This window comes from Rhincodon typus, chromosome 4 (assembly GCF_021869965.1).
Source record: "Rhincodon typus isolate 14 chromosome 4, sRhiTyp1.1, whole genome shotgun sequence".
In the NCBI taxonomy this organism is placed as follows: Eukaryota; Metazoa; Chordata; class Chondrichthyes; order Orectolobiformes; family Rhincodontidae; genus Rhincodon; species Rhincodon typus.
In genome coordinates this window covers 115,548,318-115,572,652 of record NC_063335.1, presented here as the reverse complement: position 1 = coordinate 115,572,652, position 24,335 = coordinate 115,548,318, and the positions used below count along the sequence as shown (strand labels likewise).

The 24,335-nt window shown below is 44.0% G+C and overlaps 1 protein-coding gene across 1 annotated transcript in view; it reads left to right on the top strand.

Moving 5' to 3' along the window:
* The first annotated feature begins 321 nt into the window (after positions 1-321).
* Positions 322-24,335, top strand: part of LOC109926457 (acid-sensing ion channel 1C-like) — a 31,983-nt gene continuing 7,969 nt past the window's right edge. The window contains exons 1-6 of the mRNA XM_048596212.1: positions 322-580; positions 3,970-4,097; positions 6,455-6,605; positions 7,923-7,979; positions 10,216-10,369; positions 11,335-11,464. Of these exons, the coding sequence (XP_048452169.1) occupies positions 322-580; positions 3,970-4,097; positions 6,455-6,605; positions 7,923-7,979; positions 10,216-10,369; positions 11,335-11,464 (879 nt within the window). The remainder of the gene's footprint in view (positions 581-3,969; positions 4,098-6,454; positions 6,606-7,922; positions 7,980-10,215; positions 10,370-11,334; positions 11,465-24,335) is intronic.

Genomic DNA, 24,335 nt, shown 5'->3' with positions numbered 1-24,335 from the left:
TGCAGTTCCTACTATCTCTGAAGGTAATTGTAATGTGGCTAATTCACACCTGCACAAAGAGGCTTGAGTTAACTCACAAGGGATACAATCTCTAAAGGAATATATTTGAGCCTCAGACCATTTTGAATTAGGCAAGAACCTATAATTCCCTCAGAGATAGTAGGATGCTTTCTCCATGGCAATGTGTCAGCCAATCAGTGTTGACTTCTCAACCAGTCAGCAGCTTGTTTTTCTGCAGTACGTGGTTTGGTAATTCTTGCATTTGTCCTGACAAGTGCACAATGAAAAACTTTGACATTGTATCTGTCTTTAGAGCAATAAATGAGATGCATTGATTGGCGGGTAGGGGTCAGTCTCAGTAAACACCAGCCAATCATCTCCAGTTTTGTGTTGAAACATTCTCATTATTTCTTCTTCTCTCCTGCTCAGATTTTCACCCGATATGGGAAATGCTACACCTTCAACTCAGGGAAGGATGGGAAGCCCCTCCTCACTACAATGAAGGGAGGCACAGGGAATGGCCTGGAAGTGATGCTGGACATTCAGCAGGATGAATATCTGCCGGTTTGGGATAAGACAGGTGAGAAACCGAGATGAGAAGAACAGGGAATTGGGGCTCGGGTCGGGCACGGCAGGAGTACACTGAGGTGAGGGGACAGGAGGGGCAGAAAGGAGGGTTGGGGAGGAGAGGGAGTGGGGTTGCCTGGAAATCCCAGTGATCCGGGGGAAATCTGCTAATGGAATAGCACAACTCAATGGAGACAATGCAGGAAATCGGGAATAATCACTCACTGAGCACAGGTCAAAGACTGGAAATGTTGGGAGAGGGTGGGAATGCTAGAGGAGATTGGAAATTCTTAGAGAGTGGGAATTCTGTGAGAGATGGAATACTGGAGGAGATTTGGAATGCTGGATGACAATAGTAATTCTGGAGGAGACTGGGAATGCTATGAATGGGATTGTTAGAAAAGAGTGGGAATGCTGGAAGAGAATGGGAGTGCTGAGAGAGGTAATTTTTTTGGCTTGTGTGTTTTAGTTCTTTGTTGTAATATCTCCTTTTGTGGCTTCTCTTCCAGAATGATTCCTGAGTAGTGTCTTGCAACATTTAATTCCTGTAAAGGTGATGTAACCCTTGGCCGATATTTCAGGGTGCTTCCTGGACAGACCTTCTCACTGAGTGCATGCAGAGATATGAGGTCAAGGGACTAAAACCTTAATCAAAGGGAAAGGTTTTTAGGGAGTGTCTTAAAGGTAGAGATTAAGGTGGAGAAGCTGTTACATATTGTTGTATTATATTATATGTGTGTGTAATATTGTGGATCTAGGAACTAAAGTAGTATGTGCAAGTGAGAGGGAACATTGATGGATAATGTATGATTTATATATTTGTAATCAATATCATTTTTCTGTAAGCTTGGATTTATGATTTTTGAATTAGTAGCCTGTAGATTTTCTTTGTATCTGAAGTTAATTAACTTATTAGTAATTCTGTAGCCATGGTGATCTCTTTTAACTGGGTTTTTGAGGCCCAGCTTTAGAATTAATGTGTTTGCATGCATTTTGTTGGTAAGGTTTTATGATTGAACAAGATCAGCAAGCTCCAGTTTAGAAGGTCAGGAGAGGTTTTCTAATCTTAACAAAAACACCCATGGCTTAGGGAGGGAGATGTTTTCTTGTGGTTTTATTTTCAATGTTGGGCAGTCATGTGAGGTTCTTGAATTAAGATGATTATATAGATCAGTGGTCCTGAGAGAGGAAGAATACTGTGAAAGGGGTTTACAGTTTTTAAGCAGATTTATAGCTCGGGTTGTGGATGAGGTTGTAGGCTTGCTCACTGAGGCGGTGTGTTTGATTGCATACGTTTCGTCACCCTGCTAGGTAACATCATCAGTGCGCCTCCGGTGAAGCGTTGGTGTTCTGTCCCGCCTGTGATTTATATGCCTCGGTTTGCTGTGGTGGTTGGTATTACTTCCGGTTCTGTTTTTCTGTGGTTTGTATATCAGGTCCAGTTCAATGTGTTTTTTGATGGAGTTCTGGTTGGAATGCCAGGCCTCAAGGAGTTCCCTGGCATTTCTTTGTTTAGCTTGTGCTATTATAGATGTGTTGTCGCAATTGAATTTGTGTCATTCTTTGTCCCTGTGTATTGAGAGCAGTAAGAATTGGTCGTGTCTGTTGGTGATTAATTGGTGTTCGTGTATCCTTATTGTCAGTTTTCTTCCAGTTTGGCCTATCTAATGTCTCTCACAGTCTTTGCATGGTATTCTGTATATTATGATAGTTTTATTGGTTGTGGGTATGGGATCCTTTACGTTCATCCATAGCTATCGCAGGGTGGTTGTTGGTTTGTGGGCTACCCTAGGGGTCTGAGTAGTCTTGTGATAATTTTTTTTTCTATTCATTTTGCGGGATGTGGGTGTCACTGGCTGGGTCAGCATTTCTTGTCCATCCTTATTTGCCCCTTGAGGAGGTGATGGTGAGCTGCCTTCTTAAACTGCTGCAGCCCACATGCTGTGGGTTGAACCACAATGCCATTAGGGAGGGAATTCCAGGATTTTGACCCAGCCACAGTGAAGAATGGCGATATATTTCCAAGTCAGGATGGTGAGTGGCTTGGAGGGGAACTTGCAGGGGGTGGTGTTCCCATGTATCAGCTGCCCTTGTCCTTCTAGATGGAAGTGGTCGTGGGTTTGGAAGGTGCTGTCTGAGGATCTTTGGTGAATTTCTGCAGTGCATCTTGTAGATAATACACACTGCTGCTATGAGTGTTGGTGGTGGAGGGAGTGGATGCTTTGAGTAATTCTGGGTTGCTGCAGTGTGTTGTGGCCTGTTTGAATAATGTTCTGATGCAGCAGAACAGGAGCTCTTATGTGGAGTTTTAAAAGGAATGGATACCCAAAAAGCACAATCCGCCATTACCTCCACGACAGACCACAACAAGAAGACATAACACAGCCAGACACGCTAGTCACCCTACTGCACATCAGAGACATATCAGAAATGACCACAAGACTAAATAAAAACCGAAAGAACTGCGAACGCTGTAAATCAGGAACAAAAACAGAAGTTTCTGAAAAAGCTCAGCAGGTCTGGCAGCATCAGTGAGGAAAAAAATCAGAGTTAATGTTTCGGGTCAGTTCTGAGGAAGGGTCACCGGACCCGAAACATTAACTCTGTTTTTTTCTTCACTGATGCTGCCAGACCTCCTGAGCTTTTCCAGCAACTTTGTTTTTGTTTCTGATTTACAGGCTCCGCAGTTCGTTCAGTTTTTTATTGAACTAGTAGCACGGTGGCCTTACCGATGCTTCTGTGCCTGTAAGGATAGTGTTGCGGTAAAATGGTTAAATCTTTCTTTTGGATATTTGTAATATAGTGTGATATAGTTTGTGCTTTTGTTCTTTCATTGAAAGTACATTGACCACCTCTTGTGAAAATGTTGAGTAACCTACCTCCACGGTAAGCAGACTGTAAAAACACAAGCAATGTGCAACAAAAACCAGTAGGAACCAGGTCTGTTTCACCCTGAACTGGGGGCCCTTTCTCTAAAGCAGCCTGCATGAATGATACACAATAGAGTACTTGTTTCTACAAGTACAAAGTGCGGTCATCTGTGCCTCACAGAACTCAGATCAGCGTTCAGAGGGGAAGAGGTTTAGGGAGGAAATTCCAGAGCTCAGGACCTCAGCAGCTGAAGACTGTTGAGTAATTTAAATCAGGGATGTGCAAGTGGCCGCGGGAGAGAAGCACAGCGATTGCAGAGGCTGGGGGATAATACAGAGATAGAGAGACGTGAAGCCATGGAGGCATTTGAAAATGGGGCCAGTAGGAGTGCACTGGAATAAATAGAGTTCAGGGGTAGCGCAGGCACAAGTGACAGTTTTTATAGTGTGTTCTTATAGTTAATAGATGTTTCTTCCTCTCTCTCTCTATCTCTCCCCCCCACCTCCTTCGATTTAAAAATCCAACTTGCAGAAGAAACGTCCTTTGAGGCCGGTTTGAAGATTCAGATCCACACACAGGATGAGCCCCCATACATTCACGAGTTGGGGTTTGGAGTTGCTCCAGGTTTCCAGACATTTGTGTCCACACAGGAGCAGCGGGTAACATACCAATTAGGTTTGCTCCAATGCAAACGTCATGAATAGAAAATAGCTCTATTGTAAAGAACAGGTCACTGGAACAAATGGTGGAGAAAAGAAAGGATTCCTAATCTACCACTATACAACTTAAACTATATCCCTCAATTTGATAATGACAAAAACAGGTATAACAAATTTACATGGTTATCATTTCAAACTTGAATGTAGAATTTGATGATCTGACAACCCATTCCGATCTGGTGATCGAGCCCCGTTCTGGTGAGCTACATGTTATTCTCGGTTGCTCTTGGCTGACACCTGCTGATTGTTGTCACTCAGCCTCATTGCGCAGTCATTGCGAGAGTTTTCTTGCTCACTCTCTGTGAGTAGGATCAGTGTGTCGTACATTGGGTCTGAGCAGATTCTGTTCCCTCACAATGTAGAACCACGATCAGTATTGACTTTGCTACAATCTGGGCTGGTTACATCCTACAGTGGTATCTAGGTATCTGTATTTCTCACTCACACACCCTGCCCGGTGTGTCACTGTGGTTGTATTCTAGCTGCTTGCTGGTCATGGATCTCTTTCATTTTCCTCTATCTTTAAAAAAGACTGTCCTGTGACCTGCAGTAGTTAGACAATCGGTTACTAGATAAGGTAATGCACACTTGTGATCCCTTCTCCATTGGTGCAAACCTTGCGTCATTGATCATTGATTGGATAGTACATACATACATTCTGCTGAACTGTTTCACCATGGAGAGTGGGGAATAATGTGACATGGGACATTCATCACTTGCTACATGTCTTGAAGTAGTTTGCCAGTGAACTGTTGTCAGATACTTACTCTGCACTCTTCCACAACAAATAAACTGAAAATCACAGGCATTGATGCAGTGACTTTTAAAATTCACTCATAGGACATGCAGGTTGCTGGCTGGGCCAGGATTTCTTACCCATCCCTAGTTGCCCCTTGAGAAGGTGGGGGTGAGCTGCCTTCTTTATCCGCTGCAGTCCATGTGCTGTGGGTTGACCCACAATGTCCTTAGGGTGGGAATTCCGGGATTTTGACCCAGAAACAGTGGAGAAACGGCAATATATTTCCAAGTCAGGATGGTGAGTCCTTGAGGGGAATTTGAAAGTGATGGTGTTCCATGTCCTTCAAGATGGGAGTGGTCATGGGTTTCAAAGGTGCTGTCTATGGAGCTTTGGTGAATTTCTGCAGTGCGTCTTGTAGATAGTACACACTGTTGCACATTCATTTATACAGACACATTAATTCATACTCAAACACATGTTCTGTACAATCAAATTGAGCATGTTCAAGCCCGGGCAGTTTTGTTGAATTTCCAAGGAGCTCACAGTTCTCCTGTTGGTTTCTCCACGGCAGCACCTTGGCCAAACAATGCTGACTTGCCGACCAATCAGCACCAGTTCCCCTGTAGTATAAATTGTTGTGTTGGTTTGAAATTTCAAATCTTGTGTTTGTTCTGATGAGCGCAAGGCAAACCCTCCAGCAACACCCCTCTCTTTTCAGTGAGACTGCTGTTAGAGGAAGCTTGTTAACAGCATAAACCCTGGCATGCAGTTGTTGCTCTGATTCTTTTATTTCCAACATTCATTCACACGATGGGGCTATCACCTGCTCTTTTGCCCATCCTTGAGCTGATGAGTCTTGCTCAGGCCATTTCAGAGTGCAGTTAAGTGTCAATCACATTGCTGTGGGTCTGGAGTCACATATAGGTCAGACTGGGTAAGCATGGTAGATTTTCTTCCCTAAAGGAATGAGAAGCATTTTTAATGACAATTGATAGTGGTTTCCTGGTCACTGTTAGTCCAACTTTTCACTAAATTCAAATGTCATTGTTGCAGTGGGATTTGAAGCCATGTCCCTAAAGCATCTTGTTACTAGTCCAGAGACATAACTTTAGCCCTACCAGATCCCTATGCTGCAGAACCAGTGTCTAATGTCACTGGGTACTGAGTGATCTAAAGGCACAGGAAGAGGCAACCAATTGAACTATTGGATATAAAACCCCATAACCAGGGCTTCGAGGATTCAAAGGTGAAGGGTGCCAATGGCCTCAGGGTTAAAATTGTCAAAGGTCAAGAACTTTGGGAGCAGGACCTTCAGGGGTTGAAGTCTTTTATGAGGGAGGACTTCAGGAAAGTGAGTTAAAAGCTGGGTGTGAAATGGCTTGGGGTGAGCCAAGATGAAGGGTTGATTTTCAGGGATATATTTTGGTTCTGTTCTGAAACTTTGTCAGTGACTGAGGACTAACCAAGAGCCAGGGTCGTGTCCAGCTGTTGCAATGGGTGATTTCTCTGTCTCTGTCTCTCTCTCTCTCTCTCTCTCTCTCTCTCCATGTCCCTTCAGATCATGTATCTTCCTCCCCCCTGGGGCGACTGCAGGATGTCGAACATAAACTCCGGGTTCTTCAGCACCTACAGTATCACAGCGTGCAGGATCGATTGTGAGACTCGCTACCTTGTGGAGAATTGTAACTGCCGCATGGTGCACATGCCGGGTGAGAGACAGACTGAGGGAGACCTCCCCCCCCCCAGTACAGCCACCCCTTCCCCCAGCCCTATGCTCAGTGAAACCACAGACACACCAAACGGACCCACAAACAGTCACCTCCCCAACTCCAACCCTAACCCTGCTGTCCCACCATTATTTTGTGGGTGCTGCACTCTCACAGTCTCTGGGTCGAGGCCTCGATAGTAATAAACGCTGTTGTTTCTCACTCACCAAGAGTTATTGCCTTCAATAAAAACCACAAATCCTTTCTGATGGAAGGTCACACATCTGGGAAGTGACCTCTGTTTCTTCAACAGGAACAGATCCTGTAATACATGCTAAGCATTGTCAGTCTTTAAAAACAAATTCCTGACCATGCTGGAAGTTTGAAACAAAACCAGACTCAGCAGGTCTGGTGGCATCTGTAGTGAGAGAAACAGAGTTAACATTTCAAATCAGCAGCGAATCCCCAAATGCAAAACACAGTGCTGCCCATGCTGGAAATCTGATCTGGAAATCTGATCTGGAGTATAAATTGTTGCTGATTTGAAATGTTAACTCTGTTTCTCTCACTACAGATGCTATCAGACCTGCTGAGTCTGGTTTTGTTTCAGATTTCCAGCATGTGTTTTGCATTTGGGGATTTTCCACGTACTTTGTTTTATTGGAGCTTCTCAAAGGGCTAATAAATTCAACCTCTGTCTCTCGATCTCTCCCTCTGACTCTAACTCTTATACTGTCTGACTTTATAACATGTATTCTCTCTCTGACTCTCTACCTCTCTCCCTCTCTCTCACTTATTTTCTCTATCTCTCACTCTCATCTCTCTCCCACTCTCTCTTTCTCTGTGACTTTCTCTCCTTTCACTCTCTCCCACTCTTTCTTCATTCTCACTCTCTCTCCCACTCTCTTCCCACCAATGTCCTGTCTCACTCTCTTTCTCTTTCTTTCACATTTTCTCTGTCTCTATTTTTCCCTCTCTCATCCACTCACTATCTCAGACTGTCTTTCTAATCCATTATCTCTCTTTCCCTCTCTTTATCTCTCTCTCTTTCCCATTCTCACTCAATCACTTTCTCTATCTCTATATACATCTTTTCTTCTCTCTCTCGTGCTGTCTTTCATTCACTTTGTCTCTACTGGACCTCTCTTTCGCTCACACTTGCTCTCTTTCCTCTCTCTCACTCATTTCTCACTCACTTTCCTGCTCACTTCCTTTGCCTCTATTTTTCCTTGTCTCTCATTCTCGCTCTCTAACAATCACTCACTATAACACACTCTCTCTCACTATAACACATTCTCTCTTTCTCTCTCCCAAACACAGGGAATGCTGACGTGTGCACACCAGAACAGTACAAGGACTGTGCTGACCCAGCCTTGGGTAAGTACTCACACCCTCAACACTGTCCTCAATATTCTCAGCTCCCTTCTCCACACTCTCAACTCCATCCTCCACACTCTCAACTCCCTCCTCCACACTTGTCTTAATGCTTTCTGAACACTTCCCTCAACATCTTCCTCAATTTCCTCTCAATGCTCACCTCAAACCCCTCCTCAATGATGTCCTCAGTGCTGTCCCCAAGCCAAGCATTGCCAATTCTTATTGGACAGAAACTTGGAAGTTTCACTTATAACCTTTCGCCTCTATGTTACTGCTCCACCCACTTGCCCCATACACACAGCATCCAGCTTCTTCCACTGCCAAATAGCAACTCAACAGTCTCTTCCTTGACTGGGAGATAGTAACGGCTGCAGATACTAGAAGTCAGAGTTGATAAAATGTGGAGCTGGAGGAACACAGCAGGTCAGACAGCATCAGAGGAACAGGAAAGCCAACGTTTCAGGTCAGGACCCTTCTTCAGGACTGGGGAGGGAGAAGGGAGCTCAGAAATAAATAGAGGGAGGGAGCGGTTGGGGAAAGGTAGGTGAGATGGTGATAGGTAGATGCAGATAGGAGGTTAGGGAGATGGTCAATAGGAAGGGTGGGGGCGGATAGGTGAAATGGAAGATGGACAGGTTGTGTCAGGTCAAGGAGGTGGGGATGAGAGGGAGGGCTGGACATGGGACAAGACTGAGGGTGGGGAGATTTCGAAGCTGATGAATTCGATGTTGAGGTCATTGGGCTGTAAGCTCCTGAGGTGAAACATAAGGTGTTGTTCCTCCAGTTTACGTGTGGCCTTATTGTGACAGTGGAGAAGGCCCAGGATGGACATGTGGCCAGGGGAGAGGGAGGGGAGGTTGAAATGGCTGGCAACGGGAAGGTGGTTTTGATTGGAGCGTACATGCTCTGCGAATCGGTCATCAAGTCTGCGCTTGGTCTCTGGATGTAGAGGAGACCACATTGGGAGCACCAGACCAGGTTAGAAGACATACAGGTGAATCCCTGTTGGATTTGGAATGATTGTTTGGTGCCTTGGACAGAGGTGAGAGGAGAGGTGTAGGGGCAGGTGTAGCACTTCCTGCAGTTGCAGGGAAAGGTGCTGGGGGTGGTGGGGAGTGTGGAGTGGATGAGGGAATCGCGGAGTGAGCAGTCCCTACAGAAAACAGATAGGGGTGGGGAACAAAATATATTTTTGGTGATTGTAGGTGGTGAAAATGGTGGAGGATGATACATTGGATTTGGAGATTGGTGAGGTGGTATGTGAACCTCTTCCTTGTCTAATTGAAAAGTCTCCAATGGTGAATGTTCTCACACATCGCCGAGAGAATCATTCACACACTTCCATTTTCTTTATGCTCCTGCCATTTCTAATTCCTAAAACCCTGAGCCTCACCTTGATGCATGAATCCAGGTACAAGTTGAGGTCTGATTCCCTGTTCATTCAAATCCTGGTCCAGTTGGGCCTGGGAATTCCTGATTATCTCGGCTCAGGAACCATTCCCCAGGACATGGGGTGTGCTAACCCTATCACATTATCACATCTCTTTCCACTATTCCAATCTTTGTTCAAAACCGCTCTCCTCCAAAACCAAACAGGCTCCCACTCCAAAACTAAACACTTACCGCTCTCTAACACATACCCCTTCCTACAAATCACCTCCCCTCAATCCAAACCAGTCAATGCCAAAATCCTCTGGCCAATTCCCACTTCATTCTGTGTTCCCTCTTGGGCTTTCATTGGTTGTCCTGGGACTGGAGTTATGTGTAGATTCCTTTCCCTGATGGGCACTGTTTTGCAGTTGCAGCTTCAATTGGAATTGCAGCAACTTTGAGGGTGATTTAATCACCTTATGGATTCCCCAGTCTCTGGTGATCCTGGTCTCTAACATCCTTAACACACACAGGTAGATGAACAGAAAGCCACTGTATGGTTGTTTATAATCTTGTTGTACAATCCTTCTTTCTCCAACTTTATTTCCCAATTTACCACCTTGCATTTCTTCTCCACCTGTTTATTTTCTCTGTCCCTCCTTCTCTTTGACTGCATTTCTTTTTGATAAATTCTCTCTGTCTCTATCTTCTTCCTCCTGCCTTTCTCCATTCCTTGCTCGCTCTGTTTCTTGCTACATTTCTCCATCTCTCTGTCCCATACTTTCTCTATTCCTGCCTTTTTCTCATTTCCATGCTGTTCTGTCCCTCCCCTATTTTTCTCTCTTTCTCTCTTCCCCCTTTCTAGAGTTTCTGGTGGAGAAGGACAGTAATTACTGTATGTGTGAGACTCCCTGTAACGTGACACGGTTTGGGAAAGAGATTTCCATGGTGAAGATTCCCAGCAAAGCCTCGGCAAAATTCCTCGCCAAGAAATTTAACAAAACAGAGCAATACATCATGTGAGTATTTCAGGAAAATGCGTGCCTGAATAGTGAGCCTGGGTCGGGGAGAATAGGAAGCAGTGAACAGAAAGGGAATTGGAGTGGGAGGGGATGAGGGAAGCTGTTTCTTGTTCTCTAAATCTCTCTCCCCCGACTCTCTCACACACACTTCCTCCCTCTCTATCTTCCTCTTTCTCCCTCACTCCATCTCCTAACAACTGTGTCTTTCACACACTCCCTCTCATTCCCTTCCTTTCCCTCTATCTGTCTTGTTCCCTGAATAGTGATTGGAACCAGGTGGATCTTATTGACTATGAGATCTTTGTTTGAGGTCAGTCAGGGAGTCATGGCTGACAGATATAAACAGGAGATCCAGAGCCTCCTTAGTTCAGGGGATTGACTCTGAGCTGACTGGCCACAGCTTGTGTAATATGCATTTGTAAATAAAGGGTGACAGGATACCGGACTCTGTTCAGTTATTTCACCCTCCCTCTCCCCTTTCTTTCCCTCCCACTTTCTCACTCCACTATCCTCTACTATCTCACTCCTCTATTCCTCACACTCTCTCCCCATTCTCACTCTCTGTCCGTCACTCTCTCACTCCCTATCTCACTCACTCCACTATCCCCTACTATCTTACTTCCTCTATTCTTCACTCTCTCTCTCCCCAACTCTTTCACTCCCTCTCTCCACTACAGTCTCACTCCTCTTGTCCTCCATTCTCTCACTCCCACTCTTTCACTCCTTCTGTCCCTGACTCTCACTCAGTCATTTTCTCAGTCCCTCACTCTCTTTCTCTTCTCCACTCTCTTTGTCCCTCATTCTCTCTCTCCCCCACACACTCTGTCCCTGACTCCCTCTGTCCCTTACGCTCTCACTCCTTCTGTCTCTCTCTCCCTCTGTCCCTTACGATCTCACTCCTTCTGTCTCTCTCTCCTTCTGTCCCTCACTGTCTCACTCACTTTCTCTGTCTTGTTTCTCAGGGAGAACATTCTGGTGTTGGACATTTTCTTTGAGGCTCTGAACTATGAAACCATTGAACAGAAGAAGGCCTATGAAGTCGCAGGATTACTCGGTGAGTGTTCCTATGGAAACGGGCTCCATGATGAGAGTGTGAGAGCCTTGAATATACTTAACCACCAAGGGCACTTAGATTTCCAGAGGGAATTTGATAAAGTCCCATATCAAAGGTACTATACAAAAGAAAAGCTCATGGTGGCAGGGGTAGAATATTGGGATGGTTTGTAGATTGCTGATTAACAGCAAGTAGAGAGTTGGAATAAATGGGTCTTCCTAAGGTTTGCAAGATGAAGGGATCAGTGTTGGTAGCTCCACTTTTTAATGCTGTATAAATGTCTTGGATGGAGATGGACGGTATGGTTACTAAATTTGATAATGATACAAAGATAGGCAGGAGACACAGTTGTGAGGAAAACATAGAGGGGAGACAAAAACGTAGATAAAACAGTAGGCACAAGTTTGGCAGATGGTGTAAAATGAGGAAATGTTTCCACTATCTGCATCAATGGAGCTGAGATGGAGACGGTCGAAAGCATCAAGTTCCTGAGAGTGACAATACCAACAATCTGTCCTGAACCTCCCATGTTGACGCAACGGCCAAGAAAGCACAACAGCACCTCTACTTCCTCAGGAGGCTAAGGAATTTCGGCATGGTCACATGGTCTCTTACCAATTCTTATAGATGCCCCATAGAAAGCATCCTATCTGGACACATCACAGTGTGGTCGGCAACCGCTCTTCCCAAGATCGCAGGAAACTACAGAGAGTCATGAACACAGCCCAGACCATATTGCAAACAGGTAGCAAAAGTTTCTACAAATATATAAAACGAAAAAGAGTGGCTAAGGTAAACATTGGTCCTTTAAAGGATGAGAAGGGAGATTTAATAATGGGAAATGAGGAAATGACTGAGGCATTGAACAGGTATTTTGCATCAGCCTTCACAGTGGAAGACACAAATAACATGGCAATAATTGATGACAAGGAAGCTGTGGAAGGCGAAGACCTAGAAACTATCATTATCACTAAAGAGGTAGTGTTGGGAAAGTCTCGTAGCCCTGATGGAGTGCATTCCAGAGTAATAAAAGAGATGGCAGGGGAAATAGTAAATACACTCAGGGTAATTTACCAAAATACAGTGGACTCTGGTGCAGTTCTGGTAATTCTTGGAAAACAGCAAATGTGACGGCACCATTTAAAAAAGGAGGTAGACAAAAGGTGGGTAACTGTAGGCTCATTAGCTTAACTTCAGTAACGGGAAAAATGTTTGAATGTATCATCAAGGAAGAAAGAACGAGCCATCTGGTTAGAAATTGTCCCAACAGGTAGACACCGCTTGCGTTCATGAAAGACAGGTCATGTTTAACTAGTTTAATGGAATTCTTTGAGGGCATTATGAGCACGATGGATAACAGGGAACCAGTGGATATGGTGTATCTGAATTTCCAGAAGGCATTCGACAAGGCACCACACAAAAGGCTGCTTCATAAGATAAAGTGGCACAGCATTACAAGTACAACACCTTATGGAGCTGGAGGAACACAGCAGGCCAGGCAGCATCAGAGGAACAGGAAAGTTAACGTTTTGGGTCAGGAATGGGGGATTATGAAGGGAGCTTAGAAATAAATAGAGAAATGGGGTGGGGCTGGGGAAGGTAGGTGGGATGGTGATAGGTGAATGCAGGTAGGGAGTGGTGGGCATTGGTCAGTGGGATGGGTGAGGCGGATAGGTGGGAGGGAAGATGGACAGGTTGTGTCAGGTCAGGGAGGCAGGGATGAGAGGGAGGGTTGGTAATGTGAGGCTGGGGGTGGGGAGATTTTAAAACTGATGAATTCCATAAACCACTCTGGGACCCTACAGCCCAATGGCCTAAACATGGAATTCATCAGTTTTAAAATCTCCCCACCCTCGGCCTCATCCCATGTCCAACGCTCCCTCTCATCCCCGCCTCCTTGACCTGACATAACCTGTCCATCTTCCCTCCATCCACCACACCCAACCCACTGACCAATCCCCACCACTCCCTACCTGCATTCACCTATCACCATCCTATCTGCCTTTCCCTGCCCTACCCCTCCTCTCTCTCTATTTATTTCTGAGCTCCCTTCCCCCTTGCCATTTCTGAAGAAAGGTCCTGTCCCGAAACGTCAACTTTCGTGCTCCTCTGATGCTGCCTGACCTACTGCATTCCTCAGCTCGACACTGTGTTATCTCAGACTACAGCATTGGCAGTTCTTGCTATCTCAGCATTACTGGTAATGTATTAGCATGGATAGAAGATTGGGTAACTAAAGGAAAACAAAGCATGGGGATAAATGGGTATTTTTCTGGTTGGCAATCAGTGGCTAGTGGTGTGCCTCAGGGATCACTTTTGGGACCGTAATTGTTTACTACTTACATAGATAATTTAGAGTTGGGGGCCAAGAGTAGTGTATCAAAGTTTGCAGATGACACTAAGATGAGTGGTAGAGCAAAGTGTGCAGAAGACACTGAAAGTCTGCAGAGGGTGATAGATAGGTTAAGTGAGTGGGCAAGGGTCTGGCAGATGGAGTACAATGTTGGCAAATGTGGGGTCATTCATTTTGGTCCAAGTGACAGCAAAATGGACTATTATTTAAATGGTGAAAAATTGCAGAATGATGCTGTGCAGAGGGACCTAGCTGTCGTTGCGTATGAATCACAAAAAGTTGGTTTGCAGGTACAGCAGGTATTTAAGAAGGCAAATGGAATATTGTCCTTCATTGCTAGAGGGATGGAGTTTAAAAACAGAGAGGTTATGCTGCAGCTGTATAGGTGCTGGTGAGGCCACACCTGGAGTACTGTGTACAGTTTTGGTCTCCTTACTTGAGAAAGGATGTACGGCACTGGAGGGGGTGCAGAGGAGGCTGAGGAGGTTGATTCCAGAGTTGATAGGATTGGTTTATGAGGAGTGATTGAGTAGACTGGGACTGTACTCACTGGAACTTATAAGCATATGTGGAGATCTTATAGAAACATAAAATTACGAACAGCATAGATAAGATAGAAGCGGGGAGGTTGTTTCCGCTGATGGGTGAAATTGGAACAAGAGGGCATAGCCTCAAAATAAATGGGAGCAGATTTAGGACTAAGTTGAGGAGGAACTTCTTCACCCAAAGGGTTGTGAATCTGTGGAATTCCCTGCCCAGTGAAGCAGTTGAGGCTTCTTCATCGAATGTTTTTAAGGCAAAGATAGATTTTTGAAAAGTAAAGGAATTAAGGGTTATGGTGAGCGGGTGGGTAAGTGGAGCTGAGTCCATGAAAAGATCAGCCATGATCTTATTGAATGGCGGGGCAGGCTCGATGGGCCAGATGGCCTACTCTTGCTCCTACTTCTTATAGAATCCCTACAGTGTGGAAAGAGGCCATTTGGCCCAACAAGTCCACTTCAACTCTCAAAAGAGCATCCCACCTGGATTCGCCCCCTTACCCTATCCCTGTAACCCTGCATTTCCCATGACTAATCCCCTTAGCCTACACATCCCTGGACACTACCAGCAATTTAGCATGGCCACTCCACCCTAACCTGCACATCTTTGGACTGTGGGAGGAAACCGGAGAGCCTGGAGGAAACCCACACAGACATGGGGACAATTTGTAAATTCCACACAGACAGTCACCCGAGGGTGGAATTGAACCCGGGTCCCTGGTGGTGTGAGGCAGCAGTGCTAACCTTCTTCCATCCATTGACTCCATCTATGCTTCCTGCTTCGGAAAAGCAACCAACATAATCATAGACCCCTCCCACCCCAGTTATACTCTCTTCCATCCTCTTCCGTCAGGCAGAAGATATAAAAGTTTGAATGCACATATGAACAGATTCAGGGTCAACTTCTTTCCCGCTGTTATCAGACATTTGAACCAACCTCTCAAATATTAATGTTGATCTCTCTCTCTCTCTGCACCTTCTCTGCAACTGTGGCACTATATTCTACACCCTGTTCTACCACCCTAATGCACTTTGTATGGTACGATCTGCCTGTATAGTGTGTAAAACAAAACTTCTCACTGTATCTCAGTACATGTGACAACAATAAATCAAATCAAATCACATTTTGGCAAACAAAATAAAAATGAAGCATATTAATGAAATGGTGAGAGATTGCAGAGCCCTCAGATGCAGTAGGATCTGGGTGTCTGAGTGTATGAATTGTAACATCAACAACAAAATAGCAAACGATTAGGAAAGTTAATAGAACAGTAGCATTTACAGTATGACAGGGTATACACACCTAGATCCCTCTGATCTACTGTCCTTTCCAGGATCCTATCATTCAGAGTATGATCCCTTGCCTTGTTAGCTCTCTCTGTGTGCATTACCTCACACTTTTCCAGGTTGAATTCTATTTGTCACTGCCCTGCCCAGCTGGCCTGTCTGTGGACATTCTCCTGCAATTGACAGCTATCCCCCTCATTACTTACAACCTGATGGACCAATTTTGTGTCATCTGGAAACTTCTTGATCAAATACCCTACGTTTAAAACCAAAACATTAATATATACCACAAACAACACGGGTCCCAGCACTGAGTCCTGTGGAACCCCACAGGAAACAGACTCCCAGTCACAGAGACATCCTCGACAGTCACCCTCTGCTTCCTGCCTTTCAGCCAATTTTGGATCCAACCTGCCACATTGCCTTGGATCCCTTGCACTCTTACTTTCTTGCTCACTCTGCCATGAGGGACCTTGTCAAAATTGCTGTTAAAGTCCATTGCGAGCACATCAAATGCATTCCATCAACACTCCTGGTTACTTCCTCAAAAAGCTCAATCAGAGTTGTCAAACACAACTTTCCATACCAAATCTCCAAGTGCAGGTATATTCTGGTTCTGATTCTCATTGTTCACCTTCCTCTCCTGGGAGTGCAGTCCCCTGCATTCCGAAATAAAACTGCACTCCAGCACTTTACAGGCACAATGCCAGCTCTCCCTAATCGGTGACCTTCACCAAGCCAGTACAGGCCATGGCTCCATTCCTAAGCTGTCATCTCGAATGGCTCTCAGTTCTAACCTTGCATACAGCTGCAAAAACTATTAACAACACACAGATGTCTCTGACCCCCGAAAGCTCTCAACATTTTACCTGAACCTTAACTCCAATACTTAGTCATACCTACTGACTCACAGAGCCGTTCCTGAATTCCTGCACAGACTTAGAGCTGTAAGTTGCCTATTTAGCAGCACAACCGAACAGTTCCTTACAATATGACACCTACCTCCGTCTCTACTTGTCTCTAACTCCAAGTAATTGCAACGCAGAACTGTTCTTTAGTGACCTCTGAAGTATTTTCAGTGACCAATTGAAAACCTGGCAATAAGTCCTCCCCTTGGTCCTATGCAAAATTGAAATTGAATAATATTTTGGAAAAGTTGTATGCAGCAACCTCTTAGAAGTACCTAACGCCTGAATGTTACAATGTTCACTGAGTACTGACTCATATGGCAAACAAAAAGGAGTTCATTGAAGAACCACAAGGACCTGGAATATGGAACTATTTGGACATTCCAAATTAAAAAGGAATTTGCAAGGAGACATTTGCAAGAAGTCAAATAGATAGCATGAGCTGTGGCTCACCTGCTACTTATATGAGTTATTTTGGAAAGAAACAAAGAAACATAGAAAACAGGTGTAGGAGTAGGCCACTCGGCCCTTCGAGCCTGTACCCCCATTCAATACAATCATGGTTGATCATGCAATCTCAGTATCCCATTCCTGCCCTCTCCCCATACCCATTGGTCCCTTTAACCACAAGGGCCATGTCCAGCTCCATCTTGAATATACCTAATGAACTGGCCCCAATTGCTTCCTGTGGAAGAGAATTCCACAGGTTCACAACTCTCTGAGTGAAGAAATTCTTCCTCATATCAGTCCTGAATGGCTTATCCCTTATTCTTAGACTGTGACCCCTCGTTCTGGACTTTCCCAACATGGGGAACTTTCTTCCTGCATCTAACCTGTCCAGTCCCATTAGGATTGTATATGTTTCTATGAGATCTCCCCCTTATTCTTCTAAATTCCAGCAAGTATAAGCCCAGTCGATCCATATGTCAGTCCTGCCATCCCAGGAATCCATCTGGTGAACCTCTGCTGGACTCCCTCAACAGCAAGAATGTCCTTCCTCAGACTAGGAGACCAAAACTGTACACAATACTCAAGGTGTGGCCTCACCAAGGCCCTGTATAACTGCAGCAGGACATCCTTATTCCGATACTCAAATCTTCTCACTATGAAGGCCGGCATGCCATTAGTTTTCCTCACTGCCTGCTGGACCTGTATGACAACATACAGTGGCTGTTCCACCATCACACCCAGGTCTCATTGCACCTCACCTTTTCCTAAACTGCCAACATTGAGATAATAATCTGCCTTCCTGTTTTTGTGACCAAAGTGGATAACCTCACATTTATCCACATTATATTGTATTTGCCAAGTATTTCCCCACTCAGCCAGTCTGTCCAAGTCACCCTGCAGCCTCTAGCATCCTCCTCATAGCAAACACTGTTCCCCAGCTTAGTGTTGTCTGCACATTTGGAGATATTGCATTGAGTTCCCTCGCCCCAATTGTTAATGTATGTTGTGAACAGCTGGGGTTCCATGCACTGAACCCTGCGGTACCCCGCTCATCGCTGCGTGCCACTCTGAAAAGGGCCCATTTATTCCAACTCTCTGCTTCCTGTCTGCTAACCAGCTCTCTATCCATGTCAATACATTACCTCCAAGACCATTACTCACTAATCTCTTGTGTGGAACCTTGTCAAAAGCCTTTTGAAAGTCCAGGTATACAACATCTACTGATCCACCCTTGTCCACTCCACAGATCATGTCCTCAAAAAATTCCACAAGATTTGCCAAGCATCATTTCCCTTTAGTGAATCCATGCTGACTAGCACCGATCCTGTTACCGCTTTCCAAATGCAGAGTTATTACATCCTTAATAATTGACTCCAGCATTTTCCCTACCACCGATATCAGGCTAACCGACCTATAATTCCCCATTTTCTCTCTTCCTCCTTTTTTAAAGAGTCGGGTTACATTAGCTACCCTTCAGTCCATTGGAATTCTTCCAGAGTCTACAGAATCCTGGAAAATGATCATCAATGCATCCGCTATTTCTCAGACCACTTCCTTCAGTACTCTGGGATGCAGAGCTTCAGGCTTGGGAACTTATTGGGGTTTAATCCCATCAATTTTCCCACTATCATTTCCTGACTAATAAGGATTTCCTTCAGTTCCTCCTTCGTGCTTGTCCCTCTGTCCCCTACCATTTCCTGAATGTTATTTGTGTCCTCCTTAGTGAGGACATATCCAAAGTATTTGTTCAACTGGTCTGCCATCTCTTTGTTCTCCTTTATGAATTCACCTGATTCTAACTGCAAGGGATCTACACTTGCCTTCATCAGTCTTTTTCTCTTCAAATGTCTACAGAAACTTCTGCAGTCAGTTTTCATGTTTTTCGTAAGCTTACCTTCATATTCTATTTTCCCTTTCCGAATTAAACCCTGTGTCCTCCTTTGCTGAATTTTCAATTTCTCCCAGTCCTCAGCTTTGCTGCTTTTTCTGGCCAATTTATGTGCCTGCTCTTTGGCTTTAACACTGTTCCTGATTTACCTTGGTAGCCACCTTTCCTGTTTTAATCTTACGCCAGATAGGGACATACAATTGTTGAAATTCATCCATATGTTATGGAGTCATACAGCATGGAAACAGACACTTTGGACCAAGCTGTCCATGCTGAACATGATCCCAAACTAAACTGGTCCCTCATGCCCGCTCCTGGCCCACATCCCTCCAAACCTTTCCTATTTATGTATCCATCCAAATGTCTTTTAAAACTGCATCCACCACTTCATCTGGAAGTTCATTCCACGTGCGAATCACCCTCTGTGTAAAAGATTTGCCTCTTATGTCTTTTTTAAATCTCTCTCTTCTCACCTTAAAAATGTGCCACCTAGTCTTGAAATCCCCCATCCTAGGGAAAAGACACCCGCCATTTAACTTATCTATGTTCCTCACAATTGTATAAACCTCTATAAGGTCACCCCTCAATCTTCCATGCTCCAGTGAAAAGTGTCCCAGCCTGTCCAGCCTCTCTTTATAATTCAAACTGTCCATTCCTCTCAGCATCCTGATAAATTTCTTTTGAACCTTCTTCAGTTTAATAATATCCTTCCTATAACTGGGTGACCAGAACTGGACACAGTATTCTAGAAGAGGCCTCACCAACATCCTGTACAACCTCAACATAAATTCCCATTTCCTATACTCAAAGGGCTGAGCAATGAAGGCAAGTGTGCCAAATGCCTTTTGAACCACCCTGTCTATATGTGACACAAACTTCAAAGAATTATGTACTCGCACCCCTAGATCCTCTGTTCCTCAACACTACCAAAGGCCCTACCATTAATTGTATAAGCCCTACCCTTGTTTGTTGTACCAAAATGCAATACTCAGATTTATCCAGATTGAACTCTATCTGCCATTTTACAGCCCATTGACCCATTTGATCAAGATCCCTTTGTGATCTTAGAAAACCTTCTTCACTGTCTACCGGCCACCAATTTTGATGTCATCTGCAAACTTATTAACCATACCTTCTATATTCTCATCCAAATTATTTATATAAGTGACAAACAAAAGAGGACACAGAACCGATCCCTGTGGAACACCGCTCATCACAGGCCTCCAGTCCAATAAGCAACCCTCCACCATCACTCCCTGTCTCCTGCTGTTAAACCAATTATGTATCCAATTGGCAAGCTCACCCTCAATCCCATGTGAGCTAACTTTACTAATTAGTCTACCTTGCGGAACCCTGTCAAAGGCTTTACTAAAATCCAAATACAGGTAGTTCTGCTATAATACGTGTTTCGTTAATGTGAATTGGATGTAACATGATTGATGAATGGTGGATGCTATTTGGATAACGCAAACTTTCTGCTGCACAGTTATAATGATCTTCTACAGTGATTTCCCTATAACGTGATTTTCTGTAGCGTGAGGTCACACAAGAACACAACAATCACATTATAGAACTACTTGTAAACAATGTCTACTGCTCTGCCTTCACTAATCTTTTTGGTAACTTCCTCAAAAAACTCAATTAAGTTTGTGAGACACGATTTTCCTCACACAAAACCATGCTGACCATCCCTAATCAATTTTTGCCCCTCTAAATGTCCATAAATCCTATCTTTTATAATTTCCTCCAACAACTTACCCACAACTGAAGTCAGACTCTTGGGTCTATAGTTCCCTGGTTTCTCCTTACAACATTTCTTAAACAAAGGTACAACATTAGTCACCCTCCAGTCATCAGGCATCTCACCTGTAGTTATAGATGATGCAAGTATTTCTGTGAGGGGTCTTGTAATTTCCTCCCTTACACCCTCTAGCATTCTGGATACATTAGATCACGTCCTGGAGATGTATCCACCTTTATATTCTCTAAGACCTCCAGGACTTCCTCTTCTGTAATGTGAACTGTTTTAAAACATCAAAGTTTATTTCTCTGCATTCTCTAGACTCCATTTCTTTCTCCACAGTAAAAATTGACAGGAAACATTCATTTAGTATATCTCCCAAGTCCTGGGGTTCAAAACAAAGACAACTTCCTTGATCTTTAATAGGCCATATCCTCTCTCTAATTACCCTCTTTCTTTTAATGTATTTGTAGAATCTCTTTGGATTATCCTTAACTTAATCTGCCAATGTTATCTCATATCCTTTCTTTGCCTTCGTGATTTGCCCCTGAATGCCCCCACACTCTTTATATTTATTAAGAATTTCAATTGAACCAAGTTGTCTCTATCTAAAATAAGATTCTCTTTTATTCTTGACTAGAACCTCAATATCTTTATCCACTGTTCCTTAATCTTACCAGCCTTACCCTTCACCCTAACAGAAACAAAATGCCTCTGAATTCTCATCCTCATGCTCTCGAATGTCTCCTACTTGTCAGACATCGTTTTACCTGCAAACAGTCTACTCCAATCAACTTTTGAAAGTTCTTATCTCATACCGTTAAAATTTGCCTTACTCCAATTAAAACTTTAACTTTTATGGAACTAATAGAATTATGATCGCTAGACCCAAAGTGTTTCCCTACTTTTACTTCAGTCACCTGCCCTACCTTATTGCCCAAAAGAAGGTCTAATTTTGCTCCTTCTCTAGTAGGAGCATTCACATATTGATAAGGAAAATTTTCTTGAGCACATTTGACAAATTTTTCACCATTCAAACCTTTAACATTGTGGTAGTTCTAGTCAATGTTTGGAAAATTAAAATCCCCCAATATTACAACCTTTTTACTCTTACATATATCTGAGATTTCCCTACATTTTTGTTTCTCAATTTCTCTCTTACTATTGGGGGGGTCAGTAGTACAATCCCATCAAAGTGATCTTTCCTTTCCTATTTGTAATTTCTACCCATATATTTTCACTGGACGGTTTTTCAGAAATATCTTCTCCAGTTACAACTGTAATGTATTCCTTAATCAAAAACGCCACCACCCACCATCCTTTCTTGCCTCCTTTTCTATTCTTACTATAGTATCTAAAACCAGGAACATTGAGCTGCTAGTCTTCTCCATCTCTCAGCCAAGTTTTTGTAAAACTATGACGTCCCAATCCCATGTTCTTAAATGTGCCCTGAGTCCATCAGCCTTACCTGTAAGACCCCTTCCATTGAAATAAATGCAATTTAGTTCTTCAGAGTTACTACATACTCTGACTCTCTCCTGTCTTTCTTTTCTAATTGACATGCTCTCCTCAAATTCAGAATCTTCCCCATCAATCCTTCCATTTACACTGCTACTTAGAATTCCTCCACTCATCTTCCCTATATTATAAAGTCTCCCTTAATAGAATAAACAAATCTCCCTGCTGAGATATTGGTCCCTTTCCAGTTTAGGTTAGATCCATCCTTTTTGAACAGGTCTTTTCTATCCCATAAGACATTCCAATTGTCCAAAAACCTGAATCCCTGAACAATACACCAGCTCTTCAGCCATTGATTTGTCTCCTTTAACCTGTTGTTACTTCTCTCGTTTGCGTTTGGCATTGGGAGTAAAACAGAAGTTAATAGATCATAGAATCCCAACAGAGTGGAAACAGGCCCTTTGGCCCAACAAGTCCACACTGACCCTCAGAGCCATTCCCCAATAACCCACCTAATCTACACATCCGTGAATACTACGGGCAATTTAGCGTGGCCGATCCACCAAGTCTGCTCAGCTTTGGACTGTGGGAGGAAACTGGAGCACCCGGAGGAAACCCGCACAGACACAGGGAGAATGTGCAAACTCCACACAGACAGTTGCCCAAGGGTGGAATCAAACCTGGGTCCCTGGTGCTGTGAGCCAGCAGCTGCTAACCACTGAGCCACCATGCCGTCGTGGTTTTATTTTTTAATCTTCTACCTAACCGCTTAAATTTACTCTGTGCTGCTTTAGTCTTTTCCCTAAAATTGTCATTCCTACCAACGTGTACAATAATGTCTGGCTTCTCATTCTCACCTTTAACAATATGCTTGAAACATTTAGAAATGTGCTTAATCCTTGCACCAGGAAAGCACAAACTATTTTAAATTTATGCTCACTGCCACAGAATCTGCTGTCTATGCCCCTGACAGGAGAGTCTTCTCTAACAATAATTCTGTTAAATCTTTTCAAATGCTGTCTAACGTAAGAATCGTACCAAGTGTCCCATAACTGACTGTTTCATTTTCCTTGGAGAGACTATCCCCTTCTACAGTTCTAAAAACTGAATATCTATTTGATAGAGGAATAGCCACCGGAGACTTTGGAACTACCTTCTCACATTTCCTGACAGTCACCCATCTATCTTGACCCACAGTTTCTTCAGTTTTTAAAAGAGACAACATCTAATCTCTGCAGATCGGTACTGTCTTATTTGTCCTGTGTGTGTGTTTGAATGGAACTGGGCAGGAAGAATAGATTACTTCTCTAATAAGCGAAGTTGATAACCAGTTTTGCCTTTTTTTAAATTCACTCATGGATGTGGGATGTGGGTGTCACTAGCTGGCCTAGCATTTATTGTCCGTCTCTAGTTGTCCTTGAGAAGGTGGCACATTGGCTCAGCGGCTGACAGCGCCAGGGACCCAGGTTTGATTCCACTGTCAGGTGACTATTTGTGTGGAGTTTGCACATTCTCCCCGTGTCTGCATGGGTTTCCTCCAGGTGGTCTTTTTTCCACCCACAGTCCAACGATGTGCATTTTAGGGTGGATTGGCCGTACTAAATTGCCCATACTGTCCAGGGGATGTGCAGGGTAGGTGGGTTAGCCATGGGAAATGCAGAGTTACAGAGACAGGGTAGGGGGTGGATCTGGGTGGGATGCTATTCAGAGGATTGGTGTGGTCTTGATGGGCCAAATGGCCTGCTTCCACACTGTAGGGATTCTATGAAGGTGGTGATGAGCTGCCTTCTTGAACCACTGTAGTCCAAAACTCGAGGGCATAGGTTTAAAGTGAGTGGGGAAATATTTAAAAAGGACCTAAGGGGCAACCTTTTCACTCAGATGGTGGCACATGTATGGAATGAGCTGCCAGAGGAAGTGGTGGAGGCTGGTACAATTACAACATTTAAAAGGCCTCTGGATGGGAATATGAATAGGAAGGGTTTAGCGGGATATGGGCCAAATGCTGGCAAATGGGACTGATTAATTTAGGATATCTGGTTTGCATGGATGAATTGGACCAAAAGGATCTGTTTCCATGCTGTACAACTCTATGACCCTATGTCTCTGTGTGCTGTAGGTAGACCCACAATGGCCTTAGGGAGGGAATTCCAGGATTTTGACCCAGCCACAGTGAAGGAATTGTGATATAATTCCAAGTCAGGATTGAGAGTGGCTTGGAGGGGAACTTGCAGGGGGTGGTGTTCCCATGTATCTGTTCATCTTGTCCATCTAGATGGAAATGG